The following is a 26,951-nucleotide window of genomic DNA, read 5'->3' on the forward strand; positions in this document are numbered from 1 at the left end:
TATGCTGTAAAGCGTAGTGACTGTGTATTTTGTGGGCGAAACACGGCAGCCAATTGCGCACAGCAGCGTCCCCACAAACAGCCGTGGACTGAGTGACCAAATTATTACTATTTTTTGTATACAAGGAGCTATATCAAATGCAAGGGTTATTATTATTATTACGGTCTTGTCTTTTGTAAGATGATAATATTTTTTAAAAATCCTTACGTATGAGAGAGTCCTGAAACCTGGCACTTCAGTGCGGGGTAATAAGATCACAGGGGGATGGATTTAAATCCCTTCCAAGTTAAACACTATTGGCCAATTCTGAACAAGGCTACAAGACAGAGAGCCAATGTAGAGAGTGTTCATTGGGCCAGTGATGTGTCTGTTGCACTACCTTCCAATTGCCTGGTTGAAAAATGTGAGCGCACACCGCTTCCTGGGGCAGAGAGTCCGAAAGTTAAGAGAGAGTTTAGGAGAGTTAGGTTCAAAGTGTGTGCGTGGTGGGGGGGGNAAGCGGATTGAAGAGCAGGCAGTGGGCACCAGCTGCTCACCACCTCCAGCAAACACCTGGCTCTTCCCTACCCATCCCTCACCTGCCTCACCCGGTCCTGTCCCACCTTACGAACGGTGGAGTTAGTTGACTGACTCTTAAGCTGAGGGACAAAATGAAATCGCCTCTGGTAACCTTGTTACTGCTGTGCTGTCAGGCGGGACAGCATCTGTGTGCCCTCAAGAACATCCTTCTGATCCTGACTGATGACCAGGACTTGCAGCTGGGAGGGATGGTGAGTATAATACTGACTTATACTGGGGGCAGGAGATAGGGGGCTGGGGAGGGGAGTGGGGAGGGAATGGGGAGAGAGGAACAATCAGGGAAATGCTAAAGGGAGAATTGCTGAAGAACCAGAGTGAGTGATAATAATTATAATAATCCTTGCATTTGTGTAGTCACGTTGTTGATCTGTCTCAAAAGTGTGGTGACTGTGTCATTTGAATGAAAGCCGATCTGTACGGCAAATCGAAGAACAACAGAAAATGAGTACTGTGCAGTAGTTCCTATTCAGACTTTGCCTCCTTATAAGTGAGTTTATTGTTAAAAAGTTTGAGAAACTTGTGCGATGAGTTACAATAAACCTTCCATTTGGTATAACGCCTTATCACGTCGTTGAGACGTTTCAAAGCGCTTCACAGAATAGACTGTAAAGTGAATTGACTGTGCATTTTGTGGGTGAAACATAGCAGCGTCCCCACAAACAGCCGTGGATTGAGTGACCAATTTTCTTTTTGGTGGGATTATTACTCCCAGAAAACGATCCGCCAATTGACTAACAACTGGGTTCCAACTTACCATAATAATGGTGACGGTGATATTAATGGTTACCATATTAATAGCCAGAGTTACCATATTAATGATCTAATGATTGATCATGTGTTGGCCTGTGGAATACTTTCACCGCGCTTTGCAGTAAAATCATGTGAGGCGTCCTCCCGATGTTATTATTACGCAAGATCATAAATCACATGAAAGAATTTGCATTTCAAAAGCAAATCAGATAGTGTTCTTTTGGGAAATAATATCGCAGGATACAGTATACAGTTTGGGACATGACATCTCAAGTGATTGCCAGAATGGTGGAATAATATTTATTATTATATATTATTATAAGTCATGTCCCAAACTATACACTGTATCCCCAGATATCATTTCCAAACAGAAATCTATTTCATTTGCTTTTGAAAGAATCAATGCTTTCGGCTTCCACTGTCACCCTAGGAACCCATTCAATACATTTACCAGCTCCCTCAATGAAATAGTGTTTCCGCAGATCTCTTCTGAATTCCCCCCCATTCAATCGCAGGCCCTGTCATCTGGTTCTACTGTTCAGTACAAGATAAAACAGCTTATCATGTTCTACATTATAATTGTAATAATAACAATCCTTGCATTTGATATAGCGCCTTATCACGTCTTCGAGACGTCTCAAACCGCATCACAGGATACGCTGTAAAGTGAATTGACTGTACATTTTGTGGGTGAAACATGGCAGTCAATTGGGCACTGCAGCGTGGTTTGGAGAAAAGTTTGTAAGCAGTTTGTAAGATTAATTTCCGTTCTCGTGGTGTGTGCGTGTGTCCTTATGGCAAGTGGCCTTCAGCATGACAGCATGTGTCACAACAAGCTCACTGTTCCTCTTTTTGTATGAAGCTTCTGACGTGCGGATTAGGCAAACTTGCCCAACGTCTCGCCCCGTCTGGGGATTGAACCCAGGTCCTCTTGCTTGCGAGGCGAGTGCTCTAGCCACTACGCTACAGGACTCCATAATAAATCTCCAACGGTCTACTCCCTCACCACATCGCTACTGTGAATCATATTGCTGATTTTCCTTGCTATCTTGCATTGTTAAAGCACCGAGACCCACCGTGTGGCTCAGGAGTGTTCCAGTCCATGTGAAGGATGGAGCCTTGGGGAAATGAGCCAAGTTGATTATAGTCTTGACATCTGGTTAGTGGAGGCCTGGGGTCTAGTCACGTTGACTTTCTCCAGAGTCCTGCCTCCTCTCTGGCTGAGTAAAGAACAGACAAGCCAGCAGTAGCTTTGCTAACTGCAATACGTTAAGGCAGGGTGGGCCAACTGGTGGCTTGTAGGTCGCATAGGGCATCCGGCCCTCAGCAGCCAAAAGGTACCCCCCCCCCCAGGGATGGTGGTGCAGTGGCTCAGGCAGTGGAGGAACCATTTTGTCTCTGCCAGAATTTAGTGTTTCCATTGGTGGCTGTGGTGATGCATCCAACAGGAACATGGATGGTCTTAGCACTGTTTCTGCAGTTGGGCCTGATATTGGTTCTAGGATCGAGCTGTAAAATGTTCAGGGGTGTGTGATCGGTCTTGGGGGAGGTGAGCCATTTGTTTACAAGAGGCATTTTGTCCACTGATAAAATGTCTCACTCCATTCCTCACTCGCTTTGTAATCGTTCCCTGCCTCTGAGTTCCTCAGTTACCTCGGAGTGAGTTTGTGCTGCTTAAACGTGTGACTCCGTCAATGCATTGATTGTTTGAGCTGCTGCTCAAAGGGTTTCAGGTTCCTTTGTAGTTGGAGGTTCTTATTATAGGGAACTGGTAATTAGTGATGACTTGAGCTCCAGGTCAACAACCTCAGCTCCAGTTACCACAAAGCCCTCCTCAACCTGTCTGTCACTCAAGGCATTGACCCTGGACTGCCGGTGACATAGTTTACAACCTCCATTTGTTGTTGTATTCAGGTTATCCTAAAGATAGCTGAACCTGACAGAGGCACAGTTTTGCAACACAATGTTACTATAGTAATTTCAAGTGGTCGTTAAAGATCTCCTGTGGCACCATTTGAAAAGAGGAGTCTCTCTCTTGGTGTCCTGGCCGACAATCCCCCAAATAAAATGGTCACTCGCTCCATGGCTGTTTATCGGACGCTGCTGTGTGTAAATTGGCTGCTGCGTTTTGCCCACAAAATACAGTCACTCCACTTTACAGTGTATCGTGCGACCTGTGTTGTTTGTGTGGAGGTTGAAGAGGCTGTTTATATTCTCGGGGGCACATGGTCAGGGCCTGTGGAGGGCTGCCAGACTTGCTGTGTCTCCCCGACCTGCAAGATAACTTCCAGTTTACCGTTACAATTAAAGTCTATTTCTAAACCTAAATAGTTCAAGGTTACTCTAAAGGTCTTGTGCTCAGATTTCTGTGTGTCTACTTATTCTGCCCTTGGATGTTAACTCCTTCAACGAACATCTGGTTAGAAATTGGAGTGAGGATTTTAGTGCTGGATTATAGACTGTTGGCAATGGAATGTCAAATTCAGTCAACCCTCTGTTGAGGTCTCCTTAGCCAGGAAAGTCCACATCACTCCAGGGCACTGTTGATAACGCATGTACATTATTAGATTGACTGATGACTGCAACTGGACACCCAGGTGACAAAAAAATCTTTAAAAAAATTCAAACATCTATCTCAACCCGTCATATAAGAGTGTGCGGGCTCTGGCTCAATATGGGTTTGTGTGTGCTTGTTACGGTTGCAAAGAATAAAGTGTCTGCCTGTCTGTGTCTGTGTTTTCAGACTCCCATGAAGAAGACTCAGGCATTAATTGGGAATGAAGGAGCTACGTTTACCAATGCAGTGAGTATCTTATCAGAATTGGGCACCTTATTCAGTTTCAGGCCTTGGCTGCTCACTCCACTGTTTGCCTCTCAAAGTTGTGGCTTGAGTCATGAGATTGTTCCTACTGAGAGACTCTTGAGATCCATAGATAATCAGGCAAAGGTTCTTCAATCAGCAAGCGCAACAGACTGGAAATTGAATGTACTTCTGATTGAAGGCCCAGATCACGACACACAGTTGCTCTCATGTCACTGGTGCTTCCATGGGAACATAAGAATTTGTTAGACAAAAGAAGACCAAGGTCCATCTAGTTCACCTTCCACCGTCTTGACAGTCGCTTGCACATGTCGTGTCCCAAACTATATCCTTTACTGCCCTGAGGTCTGCTAGCAATGTAGAGGCACTGTGCTTTGTGTGAGCTCTGGGTTGCAATGTCCGTGCCTGTTTCCCATTTAACACTGACTGTGTTCTCTCTCTTGCAGTTCACAGCCACCCCACTGTGCTGTCCCAGTCGCAGTAGCATCCTAACCGGACAATATCCTCACAACCATCTGGTGCGTAACAACTCGGTGACTGGGAACTGCAGCAGCTTGCAGTGGCAGAGGGCGATGGAACCTCAGGCTTTCTCCGTCTACCTTAAGAAGCGAGGATACCAAACCTTCTACGCAGGCAAATACCTCAACAAGGTAACTGGTGCCAACAGACTACTGAGCTTTCAGGCTGTGATCCAGTTTGGGGATAACATTAATCCTTGCATTTGACACAGCACCTGATCACTCCGTCGAGACATCTCACAGCGCTTCACACAACATACTGTAAAGTGATTTTTTTCCTTTTTTAACTGTGTTTTGTAAGTGAAACGCAGCAGCCAGTTGAGCACAGCAACATCCCACAAACAACCATGGAGTGAGCGACCAATTTTATTTGGGGGATTGTTGGCCAGACACCGGGGGGGGGGGGGGGAGGGGGGGGTGTGGTGGAGAGAGAGAAACTCCCTTCTCTATTCAAATAGCGCCATGGGATCTTTTAACCTCAGTTTAACCTCTCACCCAAAGGACGAAAGGGAACAAGTCACAACTTCTCCTTATAGTTGAGCCGTAAATGGTGCCATGACAGTGTGACTCTTTGACACTGCGTAGTTCTGGGATAATGCTTTGGCTCCTGATATGAAAGGAGGTTAGTCTGAGTTAGGCAATGTTGAGATACTGGGATATCCAGGACCAGGTGAACACGATACTCTACACGAGTGTGGCACGTCATTGCTGTATCTCGGTGCCTCTGCCCAAACATTGCTGTGGGTGTAGTGGCCGTTCACCCTCAGCACAGTTAAGTGTATTTGGTGCTGAGGTTGTTGATTGAATCCTGGAGTGGAAGTTGCTGATTCCAAGTCCTGCTGCACTCACTAACTATAACAGCATCAGTGAAGGACAGAGAAAGAAGGCCATTCGGATGTTTGTGGCAATGAACACTGCAAGCAGATTGCACAATCCCGGTTTACAGATACTGCTGTTGGCCTTGTCCATATTAGACTCCTGTGCTGTTGTATCTGTCTAACCCTCTGGGTAAGACATTAAACCAAGAGCCTGTCTGCTGTTTGGATGAATGTTAAAGATCCCACAGCACAATTCGAAAAGAGAAGGGAGTTTCTCCTGGTGTCCTGGCTAACAGATGAAACTGACTGGTGTTTGTTTCTAGGACATTTCAGGGAGTAGAACTAGTTGGGATAAGAGCGGGGGAGTGGGACTAGTTGGATAGCTCTTTCAAAAAACTAGCACAGCCACGATAGGCTGAATGGCCTCCTTCTGTGGTGTAAGACTCTATGATAAATTGGCTGATGCAGGCGCCAAGTCTTTGCTCTGTAACATTCAGAAAGGTTAAGTGGTTGTGTGGCTTATCTTAGTCTTTTTCTCTCTGACAGTACGGACATCCCTCTGTGGGTGGCACAGCCCATGTCCCACTGGGCTGGGATCATTGGCATGGACTGGTAAGTGACCTATTGATAGTTCTCAGTCTCGTCAAGCTGATATGTCGGTGCAGGTCAGACACATGGATGGTTTGGTCACTCTGAAGCACGGTGCTGGGTTTCCGTTTGGGTCAGACACCCTGTCGTGTGCAATGCAGGGTCTCTGTAACCTCTTCCAATACCTTTCTTTGGATTGAACTTCCTGTAGTTAACTGTCAATCCCGAGTGTTATGTTATGTCCATTGCTCACTAGCTGTGGTGATACACACGACAAGCAGACTGCACAAGCCTGGTTTACAGATGCTGCTGTTGGCCTTGCTCATGTGTGAGAGAGACTCCTTGCAGAGGGCTGCGATGTTTTATCTGTTGTACGTAACTAACGCTCAAAAGCAGTGTTAGGGGTGCACTGTGTTGTCAGAGGCCCTGCCCTTCGGGTAAGGCGTTAGAGGGAGGGATACACGTCTGCTTTCTGACGTATGGGTACCATTCAGCTCCAACACAATGAACAATGGTTTTCTGTACAAAACACCTGAAGTGACGTCTTCCATCCTCAGGTGGGAAACTCCAGGTATTATAACTACACTCTGTCTGTGAACGGGAAGCAGGAAAACCACGGAGATGCCTATGAAAAGGACTACTTGACCGATCTCATAGTAAGTCTTGAGTCATCTTATTGCTGGAGTTTCTGTTCAGTTGTGGAGGAGGCGGGGAGCGGATTCCAGACCGTAACAATGCTGTGGGTTTTAAAAAAAAACATCTCCTCATCTCTGCTCTTTTTTTGCCAATTATTTTGAATCTGTGTCCTCTGGTTACCGACTTCCAAAGGAAACTGTTTCTCCCCATTTTATCTATCAAAACCCCTGATAATTGTGAATACTGCTATTACATCCCCCCTCAACCTTCTCTGCTGTAAGGAGAACAATCCCAGCCTCTGGTCTCGTCTCTCCACATAATTGAAGTCCCTCATCGCTGGTATCATTCTGGTAAAGTTAATTCTTTTTACTCATGTACTGAGAGTACAAAGATGGACGAGGGTGATTTTAGGTCCCCTTTCCCTGATGTTAGGTCTGTTGAGTTTTGTTCTTCATGTAAAGGACCAGCTTGTCGCTGTGATGGATGAGATCAATCTTGTTCCAGGCGAACCGTTCGGTGGATTTCCTGGAAACACGGCGTCGCTCTGCTCCTTTCTTCATGATGTTGTCCACTCCAGCCTGCCACTCTCCCTGGACAGCGGCCCCACATTACAGCAAGTCCTACAGCACGACCAAAGCTCCTCGTCACGGCAGCTTCAATCTTCACGCTAAGGTGAGTGCGCTGGAAGCTAACAACCAGATTAAGAACTAGTTCGGTTCCTCTCGCTTGTGAGGAGAGTGCACTGACCACTACACCACAGGGCTCCAGCACTACCCCAATAATAATAACCCTTCCATTTGATATAGCGCCTTATCATGCCCTCAAGGTGTCAAAGCGCTTCACAGAATAGATTGTAAAGTGTAGTGACTGTATGTTTTGTAGGTGAATTGCGCACAGCGGTGTCCCACAAACAGCCGTGGATTGAGTGACCAAATTCTTGTTGTGGGCGAAACGCTTTTTAAGGTAGAAAATAAACCTCCTTCCATTTGATACAGTGCCTTTCACATTGGAAGGACGTGTCAATTGTGTACACGGCAAAGCCAGGCAGATCTGGTACAATAAGTCATGCGATTACAGTCATTTGTATGATGTAAATCACAGATATTTCTTGTGTAAAGGCTCCCTCTCGTGGTTGGGAAGGGCCAGTGCTCACTCACTTCTCGGCCGTTTGTGGGACGTTGGCTTTTTTCATGTGCTTTGAAATGTCTCAATAACAAAGCGCTATCTCAAACCAAGGATTATTATTGTATATAAAGGTTTAAGAATTTGTGTTCAACTTTTAAAATGCCTCCAGGGGTAAATAAACAGCTTTTTCCCTTTCCATATTTATTTTCTGGTCTGGGTTAAGATTTAAATATAAGGGTTTAATGTCTTTAACTACAGGATAAACACTGGCTGCTACGGCAAGCTAAAACCCCGATGAAGAACACTTCCATCCAATTCCTGGACAATGTCTTTAGAAACAGGTAACACAGCTTTTGTCTTTTGAAATCAGAATCCATCTGTAAATGAGTTGTTTTTCTTTTCTGTGTTGAATTAAAACCCGAAGTGGTTTGTTTGTAAATGGAACGCGCAAAGCTCCTTTGTTTAAATGTGCGGCCACATTAATTAGCCACGAGTGGCAATGCGTTTCAAACCTGATAATTAGCTCAAAGCGCTTCCCAGGATTTCCTGCAAAGTGTAGCGTCTGTACGTGAAGGCCAATCCATATATAGTTTTATAAAACATAACAATTAATAATCCTTGTATTCAGTACAGTGCCTTATTACGTCTTCAAAACATCGCAAAGGGCTTCACAGGATGTATTGTAAAGAGTAGTGACTGTGTTGTGAGTATTATATGCGGTTATCTCCTTTTTATGCTTCAAATAAAATCTTGTTGTTTCACCCAGTTAAGTAGTGGAGAGATGTGACCTGTGTGTATCAGTGAGGATCTCAAACAAGCGGGTACCATATAACAGACAACCATTACACCTCTGATCCTGTGTCTCTCACACTCCCACCTTCTCTAATCCCTGTAGGTGGCGAACACTGCTGTCTGTGGATGATTTGGTGGAGAAGGTCATCAATAAACTGCAGCAAGTGGGGGAGCTGAATAACACCTACATCTTCTATACCTCTGACCACGGCTATCACACAGGTCAGTGTTTGGGTCTGCTTCTGCTTCTCTGCTTTGAGCAGACTCCCAGCGTGGTGTGTGGTGAATGATTCGCAGTGATAGATATTGTGGAAGGGTCATTGAATCTTGGGAGTGTTTGTCCATTAAAGGTTACCATTGATAAGATAATTGATTGTATAGGATCAGGAAGCATTTCTTCACTCAGGGAGAGATGTGAGGATGTGGGACATCATGTGCAGAATGCTGTAGATTCGATGGGGATGTTTAAACGAGAGAGAGAAAGAGATATTTGGGTGGCAGAGATGTCAAGGGGAATGGTGAAAGGACGGGCATTGGGATAAAAAGATCTGCCAACATCTGATTAAACTGGTACTGGCTGAATGGCCTGTTCCTGTTCTCCTCTGTTCCTCATCCCTGCTGGCAATCCTCTGTCCACAGGCCAGTTCTCGCTCCCCATTGATAAGCGACAACTGTATGAATTTGATATCCGTGTCCCCCTGCTCGTACGAGGGCCGAACATCAAACCGAAGCAGACTATAACGGTACGTAATAAAAACACAAGTCGCTGGGAACACTCAGCAGGTCAGAATCTTGAATGAGACGTCAACTGTGTTTCGAGGTGTGAATTCACAGCGTTGCTAATTGTTGCGCTCTCTGATCTCCAGGCACCTATACTGAATATCGACCTGGCTCCCACCTTCCTGAATATCGCTGGCTATGATGTACTGGGAACCAATATGGATGGCACCTCATTCCTCCCTCTCTTGGTAGGTGTGTGATATGGTGTAATGGTACCCTTAGTGCAAGTGGGGTCTTCTTGGAACTGAACTGGCACCAAGGTGACGTCTAGAGTGGTCCTAGCTGGACGAGCAGTCTGAAGCTTGCCAGACAGTGCTCTTGATGACAAGCTATGTCGTTTAGCTGGTGTGGAAAATTGCTGAATGGTGTTTTCTGTTCTTCAGAATTCATCGCACGGTAAAATTCGCTGGCGTTCTGACTTCCTGATTGAATACACTGGGGAAGGCAGTGAAGACAAGGACCCTAAGTGCCCTAATGTGGGACCTGGCATGTCTGTAAGTAATGCCACTTTGGCTCACTAATACACAGTCCCTCCACTTCACAGTAAGTCCTGTGAAGAGCTTTGGGACGTCATCCTGACGTGAAAGGCACTACAGCAAACACAAGGATTATATATGGTTAGTATTATTATGAACAAAGTCCTTCAAAACTTTCTTTTCCTTTTGCTAGGAATGCTTTCCTGACTGTGTGTGTGAGGATTCCTTCAATAACACATACGCTTGTGTGCGAACACTCTCTAGCACTAACCTGCAGTACTGCGAGTTTGCAGACAATGAGGTAAATGCCATGTTTCAATGCCCCTCCGCCTCGCTCCCTCCCTCGCCTCCTTCAAGGCTCGTCTTCGACCGCGCCTTTGGTCACCCTCCTACCCCTACCCTCCTAGGCCTCCACCCCTCCTGATCCCCAGCCCGGGTCCACATCCCTGACTGTCCAGCACCTTGGGACGTCCTCCTGATGTGAGAGGCACTGTGTAAATGTCATGTGTTGTTGTTGATCAGTAACTAAAATCACTCTCCTCTAGCAGATCAGGTAGAAACGCTGCTGAGTCTTGAGAAGGAGGCTTTCTGCAGTTTTAAGTCTGAACCATTTCAAGTGTTGTTCTGCTCTGTGTTTCCAGACCTTCGTAGAAGTCTATAACTTGACGTCTGACCCCCATCAGCTGAAGAATATCGCTAAGACAGTGAACCCCTCACTGCTGGTGAAGATGAACCAGCGGCTAATAAAGCTGGAGTCCTGCTCTGGGTATGACTGTCGTATCATCCAGAGAGAGGCCGGTGAGTTGTCTTCCCACCAGCAGCTGCAGCACCCCAGGTTTCCACCAATATTGGTACCAGTGTGGAGTCCTGTATTAAAGCTTCCTGCTAACTTGGTCTTTGCATTTTCTTTTGCAGAACCCAAGGCTTAATGAAGGGGATGGAACGAAGAGTTGCTCAGTGTCTCGGCTGCTCTCTGGGAATTGATGTTTGAATGTGAAGCACCAGCCTTAATCCAGGGGAAAGATTAGCTGTAACCTGAAGCCTGGGACTGTAGCCGTGACATTCTCAATTGACCAAATGATGTGCAATACCTTAAAAGTTCAGGAATAATGTGAATAGAATACGGAGAAATATTCCTTCCATCTCAAACCGACAGCCAAGCAAGCGGTGAGAAGGATTGTGACTGAGCCGCCCAATTTTGAGTGTGGACAGTCCCTGCCACCTATCACTTTCTCTGGCTTCGCTGGTCGATGTTGAGAAAATGCTTCGCGTACTTTGCGTTAGTTTTTTGTAGCCTGGAAACGGTTTACTGGCTTCCATTGTTGAGTAACTGTGGGTGATTTCGAACAATGAGGGTTTCCCTCTCATTGATGCAATAACCTTCTACTCAGATTGGGCTAACTACAGGCCGGGAGGAAACTAATATGCAGTATTCCAGGTTACAATTACCTGAGCCCGCTAAAGGTTTTTTTTTGCTTTGATTTTTTTTGTTGTTGGGTAGTGTTGGAAACTGCTTTAATGCTCAGATCATTCATGTTGTGGTGCAGCCAACCATAAATGGCTCATTTGCTCATCGCCTTTTCTTGTGTATGTGAAAGAAAATGACTTAGACCAAAGGCCTTATTTACTGCAGTAAAGAAGGCTCCATTCATCTGGCCCGCCCGCTCCCTGCATAAATGTTATGTTTCTGGAAGGGAAGCACAAAAATATAGCTTGTGCGGCCCAAGAATATTTCTCAAATAGGGCATCTGGTCCTCAGCAGCCAAAAAGTTGGACTCCCTCCCCACCTGCTCTGGACCATTTTGGGAGAAAATTCTTGAATTTAATTTTAAATTTGGAAGCCTTCTCTTGATACAGAACCGCAGGAAAGAAACGGCTTCTAAAGGACTGAATTTAAGATATTTCCAAAATTGATGGTCTCAAAAGATAAGATGGGTGGAATTTCAGGTCTGCTATTCTTCTCCGTCCTCTTGTGTCCTCGGCCTCTCAGGTCCAGGTGTCAGGCGTCACCAAGTCCACATTAGGGTAACTGTATCACATTGGTTACTTTGGGAATTACTGGGTGTAGGCTGTCTGACTGACTGCCTTCATTCGATTTCCAAATGAGTTTCTTTCCTCCTGTTACTGAGCCAGTTAGGGACTGGATGTTTATAGCAAATGTTGGCTCTGCTGAAGAGAAGCCAAAAAGCCCTGAAGGAGCCACAGTGCCATGCTGCTGTGTGAGGAGAGATTAGCTCTTGTTCACATTTGTTCACATTTAAAACCTCCCAAGTCACCTGCCCAACCTCTAATAACCAAATTATTAGTGGCTCTAAGACCCCCCACCTGCCTGTCTCCCCAGCACTGCCATCTGTTCTGCCATAACATACCTGTAAACCTCCAAAGTCTGAAATTCCACATGTTCTTAAGTTTCTATCATGTTAGAAGTTAAGATTGTTCGATGAAAAATTTGAATTTGTTCTTAAAATGGAAGCCAGATATCTTTGTGAAGTGTAGAAATCTAACTTCCAAAATGCATTGAAATACAGACTTTTGCCTGTCCATTTAAGATATCTTCTCGATCTTAAAGTTAAAGCCTGAGGTCTTAGGGCAAAGACTGTGAGACGTTTAGATCTCGTTCTGTCACTGGGTCCGTCCTACTTCAAGGGCTCTGTATCTGGGTGAAAGTAATGCTCGTTAGATGTGATTGTGCAGAAGGCTTGTATTGTTATGTGGTTCCACTTTATTGAGCCTTTCTGTTCTCTGTTGAATCATGCCTGTTTTGCACGCACTTCATTTACTGAATGTCTTAGAGATAAGAGTTTTATTGGACAATAAAGTGATTTTGCAGTACCAGCCTTTAAGTGAAGATTCCTGCAAGACATTATATAATCTATTATAATAATAGCCCTCGCATTTGATATAGCGTCTTATCACGTCTTCTAGACGTCTCAAAGCGCTTCACAGAATTTACTGTAAAGTGAATTGATTTTATATTTTGTGGGTGAAACGAGGCAGCCAGTTGCACACAGCAGTATCCCACAAACAGATTGTATTTTTTTTGTGAAGGGATTATTGCCCCCTGGAGAAGCGAACAACTGGGTTCCTACTTACTGCGAGGTAAATTTATCTTGTGTTTGTGGGCCATCAAGCTTGCAAGTAATTGCTAGTGGATGGACTGGTTACTGAATCAAAGGATTCACTGTAAAGTGTAACGACTGTATTTTGTAAGTGAATGCGGCTGACAATTTGGCACACTGCAAATCGCCATAATGCAAATGTCCAATCTTCCCTGGGGGTTTGGTGGTCAGGACACTCTCTTTTCAAATAGTGCAATTGGCTCTTTCATGTCACCCGAACAGACAGACGGGACTTCAGTTTAATGTCCTGCAGCTCAGTGGTTAGAGCACTCGCCTCGCAAGCAAGAGGACCTGGGTTCCAAGTCCCGGGCAGGGCGAAACATTAGGCAAGTTTCCTTACTCCACACACACGTCTCTGTTTACCCAGCAGTAAGTAGGAATCTGGTTGTTAGTCGATTGGTGGATCGCTTTTCAGGGGGTAATAACCCCTTCAATTTGTCCACTCAATCCACGACTGAGTCCTATCACTCTCGAGGCGAGCGCACTAACCACTGCGCTATGATAACAACAACAACAACAACATTCCATTTATAAAGCGCCTTTCACGTCAGGAGGACGTCCCACGGCGCTGCACAGTTGGGTCATGACCCGAGCAGCGGGGAAATGGTCAGGGTGAGGGGAGGGAAGGGAGGGAGCGAGGAGGAGGAAGAGAGTCGAGAGGGGAGCTGAAGGCCTCTCCCCTCTTGATAAACAAGCTTATTGTGTGCTGGTACTTGTCCGACTGCTTTTGAGTTTAAATCAGATTAGTCGCGAATCCAAACTGAACCCTTTATTTCCTCAATGCCATTCTATAGCTCCTGCTCTGGTTATAGGGCGAAGTAAATATGTGGCTGCTTTTCAAATCGTTCAACCAAATAACTGCAATCAGTATGTACGCACTTGCCTTGGATTTGTGCTGAAAGATATAAAACAAAGCAGCCTCGCGGGTAACGCTGTTTGACTGTCCTTAGGTATGGCATGCCTGACCCAGTGTTCATCTGCTAACGTCATTTACATGAATTTGTTTAAGCAAAGCTTTAGCGTAATCTTGTGCATGAATTTGATGATGTGTTCAGCAACATAACAGTCACTATACTTTATGTCCACAAAATACAGTCCATTCACTTTACAGTATATTGTCTGACTGCTGAAATAAGGATACTATGAACAAGGTGCACCAGGTTACATAGTTGATCAATATAATCTATCTAAAGTTACAGAGAAGCTCTAGCAGAGATACATACTGGATTTGATTAGTACATGTTTACATTGCCACCAGGTGGGACAGATATCGACACACGGTAATCACCGAAATTGTCAATGCTCATCATTGTCAGTGAGTACAGTATTCACCTACAAAAACTTTTGATAGTATACCCTGTGAAGCACTTCAAGATGTCCTCCTGACTTGAAAGGCACTATACCAAATGCCCGGGAATTGAACCTGGGTCCTCTTGCTTACAAGGCGAGCGCTGTAACCACTACACTACAGGACTCCATAATAAGATAGTTTGATCTGCCGAAGGGGGTTCTGGTAAATGATCACTATTTCCTCAAACAGCTAAGTGGTGATCAATAACCAGGAGCAGTGGGTATCCAGGAGTAAATCACACTATCATCAAAGGTTTGTTCATACAGAAGAACAGTGAGCAAGAGCTGTAGTTTCCATTCCACGTCTGGTGATACCGAACAGATTGCTTCGATGCTCCTCGGATCTAAACAGAACATGATTGTTGCTTAAGGTCTTTGAAATGGGGAGTATGAGAAATTCTTTCCAGGATTTGTGACTTCCTCCTGCATTTACATTCATTTGCTTAAGCAGCTTGAAATTGGTGTTAGCCTCGCTCAGTGGGTAGCACGTTCCCACTGGGAGTCAAAGGTTGTGGGTTCTAGCCCCACATTGGGACGTTGAGGTCACAGACTAGGCTGACAGCGCTGGGGGAGAGCTTCTTTGTTGGAGGTGCCGTCCTCAGGAGGAGATGTTAAACTGGGGTCTTGTCCACCTGTTCAGGTGGATGTTAAAGATCACATAACACTATTTCAAGAAAGAAGAGAGTTTCTCCAAATGTCCAGGCCAACAATCCATAGATAATCGATAACCCTTCATGGCTGTGGACAAATTAGCTTCTGCTTTCACAAAACACACAGTCACTATTCTTTACAGCAAATCCTGTGAAGCTCTATGAAAACATCCTCCTGACGTGAAAGGTGCTGTATCAAATGCAGGAAATTACCATTATGAATTAGTTCGATATTCATTCTATTCTATTCTGAACGGGTCTGAGGCAGGCTGGGTTCGGAATGACTTTGATTACGTGTTGTGTTTTGTTCCTTAGACATTGAGCACTTTGATGTTAAGCAAATCCACGAATATTGTGTTGAAAGGGTTAAAGCCAGTTACAGTATAGGATCCGGTTTCTGGTAAATCCCTTTGTGAGCAGAATAATGCTTACATTTGCATTAATCATGATCTATGCAAAGCACACAGTTCAGGTCATAAGGTAGCGAGTGTTGTGGTGTGGAATGATGCTTCAATTGCTAACCTTTTGCATTGAAAGCCTCAGTTGGAGTAACAGCGATTGGGACTGTGTTGTGCTCACTAGGTGTCGAGAGCAGAGGAAGTTTCTCTGCCACGCAGGGATCCAGGCGGGACTCTCACTTCACATCTCATTCCCCAAATGGTAATGTTAGTCATTTAACTTTTGTTTTGCTTTTAGGAAAACAGTGACCATAACAAGCTGTTTTATCTTGTACTGAACAGTGGAACCAGAGGACATGGCTTGCGATTGAAGGGGGGGTAAATTCAGAACAAATCTGAAGAGATGCTGCTTCAGTCAGCGAGCGGTAAACGTATGGAACAGGTTCCCTAGCGAGACGGTGGAAGCAGAAAGTGTTGTTTGTTTCAAGAATAAATGAGATAGACTTCTGCAAGAAAATAATGTGTGGGGATACAGTAATACAGTACAGATACAGTACAGGCTAAAGAAGATTTTTTAAAACTAAAGGGATTAAGGGATAAGGGGATAGGGTGGGTAAATGGAATTAGGTTAGAAAATCAGCCATGATCTTATTACACAACAACAACAAGATTGCATTTATAGAGCGCCTTTCACGTCGGGAGGACGTCCCGAGGCGCTGGACAGTTGGGTCAGGACCTGAGCAAGGGGGGAAATGGTCAGGGTGAGGCAAGGGAAGGGAGGGAGCGAGGAGGGGGTAAAGAGTCGAGAGGGGAGCTGAAGGCACGGTCAAAGAGAAAGGTCTTTGGCGGGGCAGGCTCAGGGGGCTGAATGGCCGACGCCTGCTACTATTTCTTATGTTCTTATATAGTTTGGGACACAACATGTCAAGTGACTGCCAGGATGGTGGAAGGTGAACGGGTCTTCTTTAGCCTAGCAAGTTCTTATGTTCTTTTGTGACACGGAGATTTTGAGAGAAGGCAGTAAATTGACAGAACTGCTCAGCCAGTCGGTGTCTAAATATGTAAGGCTTGTCTTGGGAGCTGGTTAGTAAGGGAATGAGGTACAGAACAGTCTGAGAGCTTTGTGCCTGAGCACCTAGTTATTGTTGACAAGACTATTAAAGATGTTTGGAGTTCGCTCTGAACATCATTGGGACATGAAAGGCGCTGCATCAAATGTAAGGATTATCATCATTATTATTGAACAAAATTGAAGTATATGGGATTGTAAAGTGAGTATTTGTGTGTCTTTTAAGATGGTTTTAAGCTGGAGTATTTGTATGTATTTCTGCTGCCAGAAACATGTAGGTAAAGTATGGCTTTGTTAGTCATGAGGGAGAGGTAACGACAAGGTATGCCCTTTCATTTAGAGTAGAGCAGCAAGTTCCACAACAACGTGTTTTACAGCAATGTGGAGCGTCATTCTTGGTCGGGGAGAAACTTCGTCAAGTAAACCTTACTCCCTTACTGCTTAACCTAGCAATAAGCAGGAACCCGGTTGTTCTGTGAAGCGCTTTGAAACCTCTCGAAGACATGATAAGGTGTTGTATCAAATGCAAGGATTATTATTATTATAATCTCAAAGTGACAAGAGGGTAGGTAAGGGTTTTGGTTGTATAAGTTTTGGACGTGGGATAAGGACAGTGATGGATGATACGAGAGGTTGAAGCAGAGCTGAAGAACCAGTGAGATGGAAATCCTGGGCATCTGCTTTAGTTGGAGTGAGCAACCAGGGAGAGTGATGGAGATAGCGCCAGAGTCAATAAACTATTGGCAAGAACTAAACAGCAAGAACTAAACAGCTATTGCTGATGGCGTTGAAGATGCCATTCGGGGAGCTATCGCCAGTACAACAAGAACTTTTATATAGAGCCCCTCACGCAGGGCAGAGTCCCAGAGCCTTGATAGTGACGGAACCTGACTCCGAGTCGCGGGAGGTGACCGTAGGTACTGGTCGAAGGGGAAGGTCTTCAGGCGCGATCTGAAGATGGGGGAGGGGGGGGGGCAAGGCGGAGGTACAGGGACAGTACGCACACATTGGCATGTTTTGTGCTGTAAAACCTCTGCACTTCTCTGAAATACTGCATATAATAATTTTGCCTTCTCTTTCAGGATCTCCTCAAACAGATGGGTTTAGCAAATCAGTGAGTATCTGTGCCAAATCTGTGGACTACGAAAAGAGTACAAACCTGATGAACTGGCTGAATAACAACAATAACAAATTGCATTATGTGGCACAGAGAGCCAGCTAGAAGGCGGTCTGACATACAGGCAGTCTCAACAGCAGGCTTATGTTACCATCAGCTGCAGAAGTGAAGCCTGTATGCTTTAGCTGTTAACAATCCTTGAGAATGTAACAAACACATGACATTTACACAGAGCTTTTCACGTTGGGAGGATGTCCAGAGGCGCTGGACAGTCAGGGATTTGACCCGAGCTGGGGATTGGGATCAGGAGGGGTGGAGGGCAGGGCAGGGAGGGTGGGGGTAGGAGGGTGATCGAAGGCGCAGTCAAAGAGGAGGGTCTTGAGACGGACCTTGAAGGAGACGAGTGAGGGGGCGAGGTGAAGGGACTGAGGGATGGTGTTCCAGAGGGTGGGAGCAGAGACGCTGAAGGCACGACCGTCAATGTGTTCCAAGTCCACAACAGATTGAACGCTGAAGGCAGGTGATTGCCAACTGAGCCAGGCCCACAAAGATGTTCTGTCTATTTTGTTCACTATGTGCTTTGCTCTTGTTACCACGCGCTGTGTTGCCAGGGTGATGTCTCCCCTGCGTTCACTGAAATTATTCTCTTTTCCCCCCCCCGCAGGTTTCCATTGGCACCGCCGCCAACACTCAACCGACCGAGAGCACACAGTAAGCCGTCAGTCTCAAACACAGAGTCTCTCCCTTTTCGCTCTTTTGAGAGCTGAATGTGGCGCTTAAACTGTGCTTGGAAATGAATATGCTTCTGGCTGTTCCCTAGTGATAGTGTGACTCAATTGTGAATGGTCGGCATGAGATGGTGAGGGCATCATTGATCTACCCAAGGGCTGGCATTAAATGAACAGGAACAATTTCTATAACAAGTTATAATCGGCTGTTGCCTTATCATTGCTACTGATCCCCAGGAGCACTGTTCTGTGCGTGACAAGCCTAAGGTCCTGATGTCCTGTACAGCTCAATATTCTCCAATCTAAATGCCTCCCACAGTTGTAAAGCTACACTGCTTGTGCAGATGATCTTGCCAGGAAGGGTGGTTGAGGGCAGGGCACGGGGACTCATTTAAAAAGCAGCTCAATGCTGCGATGGGCGGATTAGATGGGATCGGCTAAAGAGTGTTCTTCATCCAAACCAGTCTCATAATCTTGTGATTTTGTGGCATTCACTGTAATCTGACCTTGCGAGGGTCTGAGGTGACTTATTTGCTTTACTCTCTGAGGTAGATAGATGGAACCTAGCATTCAGCATCTCTCTCTCTCTCTCTCTCCTCATTTTTCAACTGACATATTTAATTTTGATTTCAGATGATAGGAATGGGAGCACATTGCCTGATGTGAGTAGTGCAAGTAACATCTCTCTTTATATCATTGTTATCGGGACATTGCTGTTCATAAATTAGCTGCTGCTTTTGCCTACTTTTCCGGGGATAATAATCCCTTTTAAAAAAAATGTGGTCACTCAATCCACAACTGTTTGTGGGACACTGCTGTGCGCAATTGGCTTACGATTTCGCCTACAAAATATACAGTCAATTCACGTTACAGGTATATTCTGTGAAGCGTTTTGAGAGGTCTCAAAGACGTGATAAGGCGCTGTATCAAATGCAAGGATTATTAATATTATTAAAGAGTGCAACCCTTGGGAAGAGAGTGTGTGATCCATTCCCGATGAAGGGAAATTTCCATAAGTAGGTGGTAGATATACATGGAAATCTCAGTTTGGATGCTGTTTAGCACGGGTTTCTGTGTAGGGCAGATGGCTGGCTGATCGAAAGGAATTCGAGTCACAGAGGTACAAGGTCAGTGTTGAGATCACACAGCTCTCCTACTGTGGAGTTTTATACCTCATATAATCTTAGCTTTTGATTAACTTTGAATATTTCATCAGATGTTGTGGAGATAGTGCAGTGAATGCAAAGCAGGAAGGAGGGCCTGGGCAGGTTTGCTGGCCACAAACAAAGGGCTTCAGAATGAGGTGCTGTAAGCAAATACCTGGGCCTGTCGATATGACACAGAGTGATACCTTAGGCAAGTTGTGTTACTCCACACGCTTCTGCTTATCTAGCAGCAAGTTGGAACCTGTTTGTTAGTTGATTGGCGGATTGCTTTCTGGGGGTCTACTGCATTTCAAAAATGTTTTTTTTTGAAAAAATAATAATTTGGTCACTTAGTCCACGACTTTTTATGGGACACTGCTGTGTGCAATTGGCTGCCGCGTTTCACCCACAAAATACAGTCAATTCACTTTACAGTATCTTCTGTGGAGCATTTTGAGACATCTTGTAGATGTGATAAGGAGCTGTATCGAAGGGCGTTGTGTGAATGTAACTTGCTGATAGAATTCACAGGGACTCCACTTGCACGTTGGGGACTGTGTCTGTTGTCTGGTGATTGTTGCTGTGACAGAATTACAGGAAAGCACAGTGTGGTTGGTGTGGGTTGAAATGAGCTAAACATGTCTCTCGTTGCAGCCCGGTGGTCCTGAGGATGGAGCTACGTACGAGGCCCCCCCGATTCAGCGCGCAATGCGACATGTGGTCCCTCCCATATCGGTCTGTGAGAACGTGTACATAGGTAAGGCTGAGAGATCTTATGGAGTCCTGTAGCTCAGTGGTTAGAGCACTCGCCTCGCAGGCCAGAAACCTGGGTTTGATTCCCGGTTAGAGCGAATTGTTGGGCAAGTTTCCTTACTCCACTCATCTGTTTACGTAGCAGTTAGTAGGAACCCGGTTGTTAGTCGAGGATCTTTCTGAGCGCTCAGCTTCTTTTAACCACTGTGCTATTCTCCTCACTGCAGAACGACCGGTGCCATCCATTGGCTTACCTAAGGCTTTGCCTAAACCATCTGTAGACAGAATGAGGAAACCTTTGTGGAATAAAATGGTAAACTCATCGCTTTAGGTTCCTGTTAATGGAATCACTTATTTCTGGTATCAGTGAGCGGGGCTTCAAAGTGAAGTGAAATCCAATATGGATTCCCCATAGCAGCAGCAACAGCAACAACAACAACAACAAAATTACATGTGTATAGCGTCTTTCACGTCGGGAGGACGTCCCAAGGTGCTGGACAGAGTTATGGACCCGAACTGGGGGTCGGAATGGGGGAGGGGGGAGGGCAGGGGGGGATCAAGCTTTGACGCTTGAATGGCTGGAAAATGCAAGGTGTTTGCATCTAGCTGTGAGATAATAATAATAATAATGATGATGATGATGATGTCCATAGACAGTTTTTCACCCAAAGGAAAGTGGGAATCTGGAACTCTCTCTCTCTCTCTCTCTCTCACCCAAAAGACTGAGGATTATGGCTGGATCCATTCACATTGTCAAGACTGAGGTGGGTAGATGTTTGTTAGGTCAGGGTGTCAAGGGATACGGGGCAAAGGTGGGTAATTGGAGTTGAGGAAGAGATCAGCCATGATTTTAAAGAATGGCAGAACAGGCTTGAGGGGCTGAATGGCCTCCTCCTGTTCCTATGTCTCTATGACAATATGCATTGAGTATCTTTTTCTCTCCTCGCAGGTCTCGAATGCTGGGTTACAAGACAATTCTGAAGTTAATGAAGTATATATTGATCCTACAGATGACAAGACTGTCAGAGGTTAATAAACTCGTTCCATCCCTGTTTGATTCAATACAATAAAGATTCTCCCAGATAGATGGCACTTACTTGAAATCTCCAATGTTAATCTAACCTCTCTATGGTTTGTGATGAACTAATGTGGGGATTTCAGTACTTTCAGTATCTAAGGTCCCAAAAAACATGTAAAATTTTAAAGGAGTTTCTCTCTCCCGGTGTCCTGGCCAACAATAACCTCAGATAAAATTGGTCATTCTAAATCCGCACAATTGGCTGCCGCGTTTCACCCACAAAAATATATCCTGTAAAGTGAATTGAGCTTCAAGAGTTCTCATCAAAGTGATAAGGCGCTGTACCAAATGCAAGTATTATTATTATTCACTTCATGTGGGCAAACTGGCTCCTATGTTTGTGTACAAATACAGTACTAGACCTTACAGAAAACTGTGAAGCACTTTGAGACACTTTGACATAACAGGCGCTGTAATCAAATGTAAGGAGTTTTATGGTGACTTTCTTTTCTGTCAGGTTCTCAGATGAACACGGCTTTGTTTCCCATCCCTCACCCACCTCGTGCCAGGCCCCCTCAGCCTCCAGCACAGGTACACACACTCAGCTTCGCATTGTTTGCTGCCGTTTAATCCAAGCAAAAAGGCCATCCAAGCAAATTACATTTGTATAATGCCTTCCACGTCGGGAGCACGTCCCAAGGCACAGGACCCAAGCTGGGGTTTGGGATCAGGGTGGGTGGGGGTAGGAGGGTGCCCGAAGGCGTAGTCGAAGAGGAGGGTCTTGAGACGTGCCTTGAAGGAGGTAAAGGAGAGAACGAGGAGAAGAGACTGTGGGATGACATACCAAAGGGAACGATTCATTAATAAATGAATCGCATGCTGCCTGGTGTTTCCATTCCTGTCTTACAATGAGCTCTGTATTCTGCAGAGCCTGAAGCCTGAAGACAATGAGGAGTATCTGAACCCAGAAGAATGTGAGTACATTTCATTCAATTACCCTTCAGCCTGTCCACTGGGAAACTAGCTGTGTCAAGTGCATTTAGCTAGCGAAAGCCACATTGATATCACTGTCTGGCAAGCTTCCTCCTGCTGGTCCAGCTGGGACCACCCTAGCCATTAAGGCTTTGGCTTGCAGGGTTACCAGGAGCTGAATGGGTAAGAATCCCTGCTCCCACTCTCTGTTTGGCGCTGTTCTACTCTTGACACTTTTTGATGATATTTCTTCACAGTGGGAGGAATGAACCCATTCCACAAGTCAATATCTTCAAATGGCAAGACTTTCCCAATGCCAGTGTAAGTGAAAGCTTTATGATGACAACAATCCTTGCCAGTCAAGGCACGTTCCAGTGTAATACTGAGCCATAGGCTCCCAGAGCTACAGAAGCAGATGTTGCTTCAACTGGCGGGATCTTAGCTGGGGGTTGGGATCAGGAAGGGTGGAGGCCAGGGCGGGTAGGGGTAAGAGGGTGACCAAAGATGCAGTCGAAGAGCAGTAAATCATTATCGCTATTATATTAGCACTACAGAACTCCTATTCGTAACTCCTACAGAAAAATCTGTTAATGTGGACATCAGGTGAAATAAGTGTCAACTTCCGCTGTGAAGGGCTCTGTGGGAAGAGGTGTCTTTGAGACATCTTAACACAATATCAAAAGCAAGGATTATTATTATTACTATAATTATTTACTGAGAAGGTTTGGGTGGCTGTGTGTATTATCTCTCTGACCTTCTGTGTACCCAGCTGAAGTCTGTAAAACCTTCCAGTGCAGATGGTGCCTGTATATACCACACCAAGACGATTTTCAGTAGGCATCGTCTTTCTTCACGACGACTGAATCTCTAAATAATAAACGCTCTTTCTTTTCAGGGTAAAACCTCCTATTCCCAATCGAAAGTCAGTAAGTATGATTACTGTGTCCTGAATTATTGAAATGTAATTAAGACATTACAATTGGGAGTGAAAGGTAGAGACTGCCTTGACCTGCAATGACGTGACACAGAAGAGGAAAAGATTGACTTAAGCACGGTGCTATTGAGCTGGGGTCTAGGCAGGAGAGGAATCTGAGTGTTGGGAAGACCATTGCCCCTTCACCCATGAGTCCATGCAGTTTGGCTTAGAGGGAGTCCTGTAGCGTATAGGTTAGCGCTGGACTCGCAAGTGAGAGCCCCCGGGTGTGATTCCCGGGCAGGGCGAAACCTTAGTACAAAAGATGAACTCAGTATTTGTGCCTCTTTGTGCAGGACAGCGTCTCTGACTTACTGACTAAACCCTGGTACTCCAGCAAGTCTGACCGCAGAGCAGCAGAAGTGGCATTACGTGAAAATGGCAAGGTATGCTCTGGATTCTGGGTTTCCCTCAACAGCCCTGCTCCACCGTACGTACCTCTCTGACCTCCTGCACCCTATTCCCCCAGTCACTCTCTCCCCTCAGCCAACTAATCTGCTGCTCCCTCCTCGCCCACTCCACTGCACCATCTGCCGGTGAGGTTTCAGCCACTTTGACCCACTTTCCGACACCCCTCTGCCTCCTCTCTCTCTCTCTCTCTCTCTGCTTTCTAACTCATGTATAGATCTAGCTATTTGACTGTGTTTTCGACCACCCTACTCTCTCCCACCCAGCTCGATTAGTTGGGCCCGTTTCCTTGCTGTATCACTCTGTCTAACTTTACAGTAGATCCCATGAAGCGACTTGAGACATGAAAGGTGGCGTATCAAATGGAAGGTTTAGGATGATTGAAGGCAATAATAATAATCCTTGCATTCTGATATAGCGACGTGTCATGACACTGAAAAGTCTCAAAGCTCTTCACAGCATTTCACTGCAGAGTGTAGTGACTGTGTGTTTCTTCTGTGATATTTAGGACGGGGCCTTCCTGGTGAGGCCGAGTTCAGGAAATAACAGGAAGCACCCCTACACCCTGGTGATCTTCTACAGAAGAAAAGTCTACAACATTCCCATCCGTTTTATTGATCGCGGCCACCAGTATGGGCTGGGCACAGAGAAGGCAGGAGAAAAGGTGAGACCGAGTTATTGCTTAATATAGTGAATAAAACACAATGACCTTAATGTTGCCTTTACGCAAGCTGAATTCCTTGTTAGTGCTCATTAAAATTAATGTTGGGACATCAAGTAACATGAAGGATTTCTCACCTTAAAAGAGTATAGCTGACCCCAGCACCATGTAGCACACACAGCCTGATGCAAATCACCCTTTAATACTACCTGCAGGTTTCTCCTCACCTGATGTGGTAGCAAATGCTGCTGCTCCCAGTTGGTGAGAGAGATGCTTCACTTCTCAGTGCATTGCTCATTAGCACAGACAACCCTGTGAAGTGCACAGCGCTAACCAAACACCATGAGTAGAGGGCAAACAGTCATCTTTGAGATCTCAAGAGTTTGTTCAGAAATTGGCAGGATAATAATAATAACCCTTATCACATCTTCGAGACGTATCAAAGCACCTCACAGAGTATACTTCGAAGTGAATTGATTGTGTATTTTGTGGGCAAAACACGGCAGCCAATTGGCACAGAATCAGATTAACCCTCACTGATGTGGGTCAGTTCTGTCCCTTCCTCTCCTCTAACACTCTCCTTTTTTTGTTTCCCATCCAGCTCTTTGACAGCATTCCCACTATCATTCGTTACTATCAACAGAATTCACTGATCCTCATTGATGCACAAAAAAACTCCAAAGAAATGACCTTCCTGAGTTACCCCGTGCGTTTGTAAACACATCCCAGAGAGAGTCCGAACTGCCATTCAATGAAACTCAATCTACTTTAATAATAATAATCCTTGCATTTGATATCGCGCTTTTCACGTCTTCTAGATGTCTCAAAGCGCTTCACAGGAGTGACTGTAAAGGTAATTGACTCTTTGGGAGCAAAGAAGCAACTGTGGACCTTCAGTGAGATATCTACCATAATAACCATAATAATCAGTGCAACATTGTCACAGCTCATGTCATATCACCGCACTCGGGACGTAGGATTGGTATAAAGTGGGATAAATTTATGCTAAGAATAAGTGTTCTCTGATCGTAAACTCCAGGAAGGCTGATGTACCCCTGGCAGCTTTTACCTCTCTGATTTTCTCCCCTCTCCCACTGAAAGCGCTGACCCCTCTGGTGACTCAACCATAAGAATGTGCTGGACGAAAGCAGGCCGAGGTCCACCGAGTTCGTCTTCCACCATTCTGGCAGTCGCTCGACATGTCGTGTCCCCAACTATGCACTGTATCCCCCACATATTATTTTCTAGCAGAAATCCATCTTTTTTAATAATTTAATTATTTTAATAAACAAATAGTCGTGGATTGAGTGATTAGTTTTTTTTTGTGGGATTAGTGACCCGCCAATCAACTAACAAGTGGGTTCCTACTGACTGCTAGGTGAGCGCAGGCGTGTGTGTGGAGTAAGGAAACTTGCCTAAGGTTTCGCCCTGGCCGGGGAATCGAACCCAGGTCCTCTCACTTGTGAGGCGAGTGCTGTAACCACTACACAGCAGGACTCTACCGCCCTTCCCCCAGCCTCACGATGAACAGAACCGAATTTGAGCTTTCATCAACAGAGAGCTGAATAGTGCTGAGATGCAATTACATGCAATAGCACAATCTGAATGAAATACAGATGTGTTTGGGGGCCTCATAGACTTTGGCAGATATCACTGAAGCAAACAAATAATAAGCTAAATGGAATCTGATTACAGTGCTCTGAATTAACATCTGGATTATTTGTGTATGGATATATTATTCCCCCCACTGCCCTCCCTCCCCTCCCTCCTATTTCCTTTTGTGATCAACACTCGCTGTTGCTTTAAGCTGGGACGAACCAGAAATGATTGACAAACGGCATCTTTCTGGCCTGCGGTTACAGTAGGGAGTTCACACACAGCCACATATTTGTACCCAGCTGGAATGTGCCGAGGGTGGGATTTGGAGGTGTACTGTGTACTGACATTCTGCACACATCAATCGCCAGCCCTCGAGAGGTTACAATGACAGCAGTTCGCATAAGTTGTACATTTTCCCCAAACTAAGTCTGATGTACTGTTTGAATTGTTGTCAGCTTTCCACAGGAATCAGCAGAGGTCCTTTTGACCTTATAATACCTTGAAGATGTAAATTATGTCACAATCTCCAATTCTGTTGCCATTACCTAAGGTTTGTATCTTGCGGATGTATTCTAAATAAAAATGTGTGAACTTGTGAGGGCAAGATTTTGTGTGGTAATGCTTGTCTGGATAGTTTTCTTGAGCTCCTTGCACTAATGCACTACACGCAGTAGCAACGAAACACATAGACAAGATCGGGGATAGATCAGGGAAGGAGGGGGCAAGACAGAGGGATTGAGGGGGAAAGCTTTGGGGCGTAGTGGCTGAAAGCATAGCCGCTGATGGTGTGGCAGAGGGGACGAAGGACGAGCAGAAGGCCAGAGCTTGCTGAGTGGAGGTGGCTGGCGGGTGGTGGAGTAGGGGAGTCTTAAGGGGAAGGCGGAGACGAAAGACTTGTGAAACAACTTGTGTTGCAATCCACGAGTGATTGCGACATCTCCACATGCAGAGAGGAAAAGGCAGCACTGATTTGCTAAGCCGCCACTATCGGATTGCAAAACCCCAACTGTGCCTGAGCCCCAGACGTGGGAAACACATGCAGCTAATAGTGCAAAGGGTTAAGGTGAATTCGCTGTGTATGCTGTCAGGCTTCTAAAAGCCTTTGGTC

General features: G+C 45.4%; 2 protein-coding genes across 2 annotated transcripts; both read left to right on the forward strand.

Annotated features, from left to right (window-relative positions):
* Nucleotides 1-419: 419 nt before the first annotated feature.
* On the forward strand, nt 420-11,663 carry LOC103187768 (N-acetylglucosamine-6-sulfatase). Its single transcript, XM_007907409.2, has 14 exons — nt 420-770; nt 4,073-4,132; nt 4,597-4,800; nt 6,033-6,098; nt 6,632-6,730; nt 7,215-7,382; nt 8,094-8,176; nt 8,731-8,849; nt 9,267-9,370; nt 9,494-9,595; nt 9,791-9,901; nt 10,077-10,184; nt 10,525-10,681; nt 10,799-11,663. Exons 1-14 carry the CDS (start codon nt 651-653, stop codon nt 10,810-10,812), a joined length of 1,515 nt encoding a protein of 504 aa, XP_007905600.2. The 5' UTR covers nt 420-650; the 3' UTR covers nt 10,813-11,663.
* A 3,780-nt stretch (nt 11,664-15,443) lies between these two features.
* Nucleotides 15,444-25,540, forward strand: LOC103187769 (SH2 domain-containing protein 6). The gene is made up of 14 exons (XM_007907410.1): nt 15,444-15,662; nt 17,552-17,583; nt 18,251-18,297; nt 18,948-18,976; nt 20,114-20,216; nt 20,440-20,525; nt 21,162-21,240; nt 21,748-21,821; nt 22,159-22,204; nt 22,460-22,523; nt 23,098-23,128; nt 23,472-23,561; nt 24,092-24,247; nt 24,846-25,540. The coding sequence occupies exons 1-14, from the start codon at nt 15,660-15,662 to the stop codon at nt 24,960-24,962; spliced, it is 957 nt and encodes a 318-aa protein (XP_007905601.1). The 5' UTR covers nt 15,444-15,659; the 3' UTR covers nt 24,963-25,540.
* Nucleotides 25,541-26,951: the final 1,411 nt, after the last annotated feature.

Source organism: Callorhinchus milii, unplaced genomic scaffold, assembly GCF_018977255.1.
Source record: "Callorhinchus milii isolate IMCB2004 unplaced genomic scaffold, IMCB_Cmil_1.0 Scaffold28, whole genome shotgun sequence".
NCBI lineage: Eukaryota > Metazoa > Chordata > Chondrichthyes > Chimaeriformes > Callorhinchidae > Callorhinchus > Callorhinchus milii.

Bases quoted from the DNA above. Each gene is read 5' to 3' on its own strand.
- LOC103187769 (XM_007907410.1), top strand. The intron at 22,524-23,097 runs GTAAGTGAAAGC...CTTTCTTTTCAG, and splicing joins AAGACTTTCCCAATGCCAGT to GGTAAAACCTCCTATTCCCA. The intron at 23,129-23,471 runs GTAAGTATGATT...CTCTTTGTGCAG, and splicing joins CTATTCCCAATCGAAAGTCA to GACAGCGTCTCTGACTTACT.
- LOC103187768 (XM_007907409.2), top strand. From the start codon at position 651: ATGAAATCGCCTCTGGTAACCTTGTTACTGCTGTGCTGTCAGGCGGGA. The intron at 771-4,072 runs GTGAGTATAATA...CTGTGTTTTCAG, and splicing joins ACTTGCAGCTGGGAGGGATG to ACTCCCATGAAGAAGACTCA. The intron at 4,801-6,032 runs GTAACTGGTGCC...TCTCTCTGACAG, and splicing joins CAGGCAAATACCTCAACAAG to TACGGACATCCCTCTGTGGG.